At 42.2% G+C, this 7186-nt stretch overlaps 1 protein-coding gene across 1 annotated transcript in view; it reads right to left on the bottom strand.

Moving 5' to 3' along the window:
• Nucleotides 1–1881: 1881 nt before the first annotated feature.
• The window catches only part of KCNK1 (potassium two pore domain channel subfamily K member 1), a 52914-nt gene continuing 47609 nt past the window's right edge, over nt 1882–7186 (bottom strand). The window contains exon 3 of the mRNA XM_032609292.1: nt 1882–2869. Coding sequence (XP_032465183.1) covers nt 2610–2869 — 260 coding nt within the window. The 3' untranslated portion in view covers nt 1882–2609. The remainder of the gene's footprint in view (nt 2870–7186) is intronic.

Raw genomic sequence — 7186 nt, 5'->3', positions numbered from 1 at the left:
AGTTGAGTATACCTGCTGCTCCAAAATCAACATACCTACTGGACCGCCCGACTTTAAATTCACACACAATGAAGGACAATGCTTTCTGCTGGTTCTCTATCCTGAGGGTGTTCTGTGGGATTCTTAAGAACTCAGCCTAGAAGACTCCTGCCCAGGACCTCCATCCTTCAGCTTACACTCTGCTCACTCCAAATCCTCTTCTTTCTTTTTCCCCCAGAATCCTCTGCTTTAGCGTTCACTTTGACTTCAACTTCACACTTGCTCACCTCCAACTAGAGGGTTCCAATGACAGTTCTGGCCCAGCCTCTCACTTCCTCATCCCGCCCCCAGGGGACCCTGCCTCTGTTCTCTGGCTGACACAGCTCCCCCTTCCTCAGGACTCCAGGGTAGCATCTGTCCCTTGGCCAGTGACAAAAAGGAAGTCTGGAGAAGACACTCTCCCTTACATTTCATTTCTGACAGGGAGGCAAAACCTGCTCCAATTCTTGAACCTCATCCTTCATATGAAAAAGAACAAAAACAATGTGAAGGGTATTAAGGTTTAGCATTTAGTTAAGGGTATTCTCTGCAAATTCACAAAAGCTTTGCAAGTGAAGTATTACGTTCTCTTCTAAAAGTCCTAATGGCGTCCTATGTACAGCCCTTAAATGTTGCCTTTATGGTTCCTACAAATGCTTATGAATGACATCCTGATTCAGAATTTTCCCTTTAGGCTCTTCCTCGTTTTCTGTATCTTGCACTCCCCTCTCACATTGGAGTCAAGGAGTGGTGGCACATCATTGTTTCCTGCATTGCATAAAATGCAGTGACACTCCGCGGGTATAATCCACCTTTTCTCCAATTTATATACTTCAGCATCTTAGCACCATGCCAAGAACTGTGATCACCATGAGCTTTCCGAACCCAGTCCTGTCCAGGAAGCATGTACCCTCCTAGGGGTCTCTAGTCCAACCCTTTACTCAATGACCGACCCAGGGTGAGCCGTCTCTCACCGTGGAGACACAGTCAGCCTAGAATGCAGACAAAAATGTGCTTACAGGGCAGGATAACCCAGAACGGAGGGACAGGAGGACACGTTTGGAATTAAACACTGGAAAGGATCCGCCGAGGACGGTTCCCCGTTACAGGAGCTATGGAGTGAGGCACTGGGGCTACAGAGTGGATGTCATTCCTTCTCATGGTTTTGCCACTCTCAGACAAGATGGGACTTTATACAATAAAGAAGGGCCCTGTTCTAAGTCAGGGGATACAATGTTTGAAGGCTAACAGCAGTGAGCAGGACAGAGCTGGTAACGGTGTGCCCAGGGCACACAGTGAAGGAGGTGGAGAGGCTTCCGTGGGGGCCCCAAGGAGAGGATGCTCTGCTCAGCTGGCTCACCAGCAGGCTGTTGACTTCTACCAACACGTCAAGCATCATCTCCTGGGCACGGGAGATTGGGACTTGGCTAGTGGGTCACTGAGCATCCGTCATCACACAGGGTCTAATTTTCTCTTCTAAAATTCCTAATAGCGTCCTGTGTACAGCATTTAAATGTTGCCTTTATGGTTTCTACCAAGGAGTGCATGCCTATTATCTACGTGGAGGGAAACTTTTCCCGATATATTAAAGCATACAACTGCAACCAACTAACATTTTTATTTCTTCAACGTATAAATTAAAAAAACTCTCGGACTAATTTGATAGAATCTGTTCATTTGGAGTGTCTGCGTTCCGGTTCTGTGCTTTAGTACTAGGTGATAGCAAATCATAATTCACTTTCAAAACAAAATATCTTAACTTTTTCTTTTCTTTCTTTTTTTTTCTTTACAAAATCATATTCTTTGTTACTTGTTCACCTCCAGAGAAATGCTTACAAACATTTTAGACATTTGAGACCATACTACTGCGAGAGGGTAGAAACATTTATTGTAGCAGAATATTAAAGTAATTCACTCATAAGTGTGTTATTCCCCTTATTTTATTGCAACAACTTTTGATTCTTCAGTATAAAGAGAAATCAAAAGGGAAAATCTCTACAGTCTTGGGTTAAGAAGTGTGCTGGGATCTGGTGACCTAAACCGTATGTACAGGATATAAACACATTTATACTTTATATGTACACAGTTAATGGTTATGTAGTCATTATAAATAGTAGGTTTAACTTAGAGTCTACAAAAATAATGATTTTAGATGGGCACATGCAAACCAGTACACATAAACTTATTTGTAAAACACATCTCTATGCTTTTCTTTTTTGCTTTTAAATATAAATGTTGCCATTTAACCATCAGCTAAATGATTTAAATGCAAATCCCAAAGTCCCCAACGAAAAGTATAAAATCTGCTTCTCTCCACAGAGGCACCCTGCTTCAAGTGTTGTTCACCTATTAGTAAAGTCGAGATAATTTTGTCACGTATGAATGACGGGTACAGACCCCATTTTCTCGGATTTAAGACAGTCCTCCAGAGTAAAAGCTTCCTTTGCTCCATTATACAAAAAATCTTGCAGACAGTAGATACTTGTTAAAATGTCACCTTGGCTTTTACCTACTCATCAAAATGAACAAAGTGAAGCCTCCGCCCACTGCCCTGAGCCTGCGCTCTGGGACAGCGCGGCAAAGCCCTAAGCCTACTGGTTCGCGGCACCGTCGGCAAAGGCCGGTGACTGGGGGGGCACAAAAGGCTCATCCTGCTTCTGGTCCTCCTTCACGCTGGCCGCTTGGTCCGTGATGGAGGAGAAGGACATCTGGTCGTGCTCTATGATGTGCACTTGATCCTCCTCCTTGTCTTTCTTCACATAGAACATTTTTCTGAACTTCTTCAGCTCGTGGAGCTCACAGAAGGTTTCCAGAACCACCAACATGGCAATAAGACCAAGAAGCAGGTAACCTGTGTGAGAGAAATGACAGCGTCTCAGTGCGATCAAGCCACGCAAGACGCAACCTATCTGCTGATGAATAAATCCATTGCCACTTCTATAATTTCTAGGGATGTTTTGAATTCCACGGCTCAAAGAGGGACGACCCAGAGAAAAATGGAGAATGACTTAACCTCCTAGACCTAAACAGACGTTTCTCCAGAGAAGGCATACAGATAGCCAACAGGCACATGAAAAGATGCTCAATATCGCTAATTATTAGAGAAATACAAATCAAAACTACAGTGAGGTATCACCTCACACCAGTCAGATGGCCATGATTAAAAAATCTTCAGATAACAAATGCTGGAGAGGGTGTGGAGAAAAGGGACCCTCTTACACTGTTGGTGGGAATGTAGATTTGGTACAGCCACTATGGAAAACGGTATGGAGGTTCCTCAAAAGAGCTACCATACGATCCTGCTATCCCACTCATGGGCATATATCCAGAGAAAACTCTAATTTGAAAAGATGCATGCACCCCAATGTTTATAGCAGAACTATTTACAATAGCCAAGACATGGAAGTAACCTAAGTGTCCGTCGACAGGTGAATGGATAAAGATGTGGTACGTATATACAATGGAATATTACTCAGCCATAAAAAAGAATGAAATAATGCCATTTGCAGCAAGCAACAAGGATAGACCCAGAGATTATCAAACTAAGTGAAGTAAGTCAGAAAGAGAAAGAAAAATACCATATGATGTCACTTATATGTGGAATCTAAAATATGACACAAATAAACTTATCTATGAAACAGAAACAGACTCACAGACATAGAGAACAGACTTGTGGTTGCCAAGGGGGAAGGATGGATTAGGAGTTTGGGGTTAGCAGATGCAAACTATTATATATAAGATGGATAAACAAGGTCCTACTGTACAGCACAGGGAACTATATTCAACATCCTGTGTTAAACCATAATGGAAAAGAATATGAAAAACAATGTATATCTGTATCGCTGACTCACTTTGCTGTACAGCAGAAATTAACACAACATTGTAAATCAACTATACTTCAATAAAATAAATTTAAAAAAAAAAGGAATGACTTAACCTTCTACAACCCTGGATGATTCAGAATCACATGGTGTGACTTTGGGAAAAAAAGAAGTTGGGGCTGATGAGGCATTGTTGAAGAGAGAGAACACACTGCACTCACCCAAGGGCAACCCCCCCTCCACTGTATAATCAGTGCTTCTCAAAAAGCCAGTGACATCGCGGAAGAGTTTCTGATCTATCAGGAGTGCTTGGAACAAAGCTTGCCGCCCTTTTCAGCACTCAATGCTTTTAGCAGTAGAAATTACAGTTTAAGCTAGATGAAAATTCCCTTAAGAATGGACGTGGAGGGACTTCCCTGGTGGTGCAGTGGTTAAAAAAACTCCACGCTCCCAATGCAGGGGGCCCGGGTTCAGTCCCTGGTGAGGGAACTAAATCCCACATGCCGCAACCAAGAGTTCGCATGCCACAACTAAGGAGCCCGCCTGCTGCAACTAAGAACCCAGCGTAACCAAATAAATAAATAAATATTAAAAAAAAAAAAAAGGAACGATGTGGATATTTACAAGGTCTTTGGGTGTGGTTATTTACACTTTCACTGGGACCCGGCTAGCAGACTAAGCTTTCCATTATGTGACCAGTCATTTCTGGGGCACACGGACCATTCATCAAGTAACTCTATGTTTCTTACTCCAAAATGAAAGATAACCTGTTGCTTCAGGTAAAGTGCTATTCCTTGGAATCCGTGATAGGAAAACGGTAATTTTAAGTCAATTCCAAGGCATTTAAAATCGGTTTTTCCGGAAAAAAATGTTTTTCATCAGGAAAAGGAACAAAAACACGAAAATGAAAACTCAAAGAGTAACAAAAATCCCAGTTTCATGACCCCAAATGGTAAAACGTTTGAGGACTATTTTCAGAAAATAAATGAACCAGGGAAGTCAGAATCGGTAGCATACTAGGAACAAGGAGGCTGATTACGTCAAGAACGCAAAGTGACAGTTTTCTAGTATCTTTAGAATTTGGTTATTAGGGTTTGGTAATAAGATAGCATATTTTAGAAACAGCAATGACATTGTTAGTAGACTAATGGCTAATCTCCTCCTTTTCCTTTATCCATTATGTAGCCGAACTCTTGAGTGCTGGCAAAAAGAGCCATGATGTTTCAGACAAAAGCTGTGGGACTTTAGCCTATCCACAAACTAATATACCTTTGGAACGTTCATTTGCTCCACCTGGCACACGCACTATTCAGAGAGCCTAAGAAAGCTACAATTCACATGGAAACAAGCCTTAAAACGTTCTGTAAGGATTTAGTACTGCATGAAACATTGAGGACATTAAACCGTTGGGCAAAATTTATGAGCAAATAATTAGCACAAGAGAAAAGCAGAGCTAGCCACCATAATTAATTACAGAAACAAATTCAACATCTCTTAACTCATGAAAAAATTAAATTCAGAGAAGGAGGTAAACATTTTACCCTAATGCAAGACAAGAAAGTCTTGCATTAGGTAATTCTGGTGATACTGTAAACTCATAAGGCCATTGGGAAAGCACTGGGTCAACACGATCTATGAGTCACCAAAGGGCATGTTCACTTTGGGTCAGCCAGCCCACTTCCTGGAAAGATAACAAATTAGAAAAACATGTAAACATACAAAAGTATTTACTGCAGTATTATTTATAATGCCCCCCAACAGGAAGCAATCTAAATATTTGATGGAGGGCTTCCCTGGTGGCACAGTGGTTAAGAATCTGCCTGCCAATGCAAGGGACACAGGTTCGAGCCCAGGCCCGGGAAGATCCCACATGCCGCAGAGCAACTAAGCCAGTGCACCACAACTACTGAGCCTGAGCTCTAGAGCCCGCAAGCCACAACCACTGAGCCCGCGTGTCACAACTACTGAAGCCTGTGTGCCTAGAGCCCGTGCTCCGCAACAAGAGAAGCCACCGCAATGAGAAGCCCGTGCACCGCAACGAACAGTAGCCCCCGCTCACCGCAACTAGAGAAAGCCCATGCGCAGCAACGAAGACCCAACGCAGCCAAAAATAAATAAATAAATTTATTTTAAAAAATAACAAATAAATAAACAAACAAATACTTGATCGAAGCAGGACTAGATGACGGTATAGGCACCCGATAAAATATTATGCGGATATTAAAGATAAATATGGTAACTAGAGGAAGTGTGCAATCACTCCTGTAACCATTTGGTAAATATTTATGGAACTTGTACGGTAGCCAGGCACTGCTGAAAGCACTGGGTGTTTATTAGTGAAGCCTTTGCCCTGAGTGAGCATGGTTTCATAGAAAAGCTAAAACACATACAGTTCAACTAAGCATTCTGTCATGTTAAGACTACAGGATAGGGCCAGGCCAGAACATCTGGCTGCCTGAGTATGTACTGTGATTTCCTAGAAGACATGGCATGAGCCGAGTCTTGAAAAATTCCTGAGAAGGCAGAAATGAAAACTATACGTACGGGGGATGGTGGTGGTGAGATGAACTGGGAGACTGGGATTGACATATATACACTAATATGTATAAAATAGAGAACCAATAAGAACCTGCTGGGTAAAAACATTAAATTCAATACATACAGTATGATGTAATTCTACACATTGTGAAAAGACAGGAAACAGACACACAAAAATAAACAGTTTCTTGCCAATGGATTTCTAAGTTTTCCATGACATTATATTGAATTTTTAAAATATTAAGTTATAAGTCACTGGCCATCTGAATTTTATGCCTATTTTCCACATATAAAATTCTGAAAGCGGCAAACATAGTCTAACTTCTTCAAAAAAGAACCAGATGGACAAATGAGATAAGCAACTGCTTTACGATTTTCCTGGTAAGTGAAAGAACATGATGGATTGTTAACAGGCTACATCCTAGTCCTGGTTTTCTTGAGCTTAAAATAGTTAATAAAGTAGAGCAATTTTTTTTAAATCAAAAGTTGATTATCGGGCTTCCCTGGTGGTGCAGTGGTTGGGAGTCCGCCTGCCAATGCGAGGGACACGGGTTCATGCCCCGGTCTGGGAGGATCCCACATGCCGCGGAGCGGCTGGGCCCGTGGGCCGTGGCCGCTGGGCCTGCGTGTCCGGAGCCTGTGCTCCGCAACGGGAGAGGCCACAGCCGTGAGAGGACCGCGTACCGCAAAAAAAAAAGTTGATTATCAAGTTATGCTGTGTGGTGCATTCTTGTGCTACCATTTATAATGTCTATTACATTACTAGTAAGAAATTGATGGGTACTTTTAAGGTGCCTGGGAAAAAATAA

The sequence above is a fragment of the Phocoena sinus genome, chromosome 16, assembly GCF_008692025.1.
Source record: "Phocoena sinus isolate mPhoSin1 chromosome 16, mPhoSin1.pri, whole genome shotgun sequence".
In the NCBI taxonomy this organism is placed as follows: domain Eukaryota; kingdom Metazoa; phylum Chordata; class Mammalia; order Artiodactyla; family Phocoenidae; genus Phocoena; species Phocoena sinus.
The sequence above is the reverse complement of the archived record's forward strand: the minus strand, read 5'-3'. Positions and strand labels throughout refer to the sequence as shown.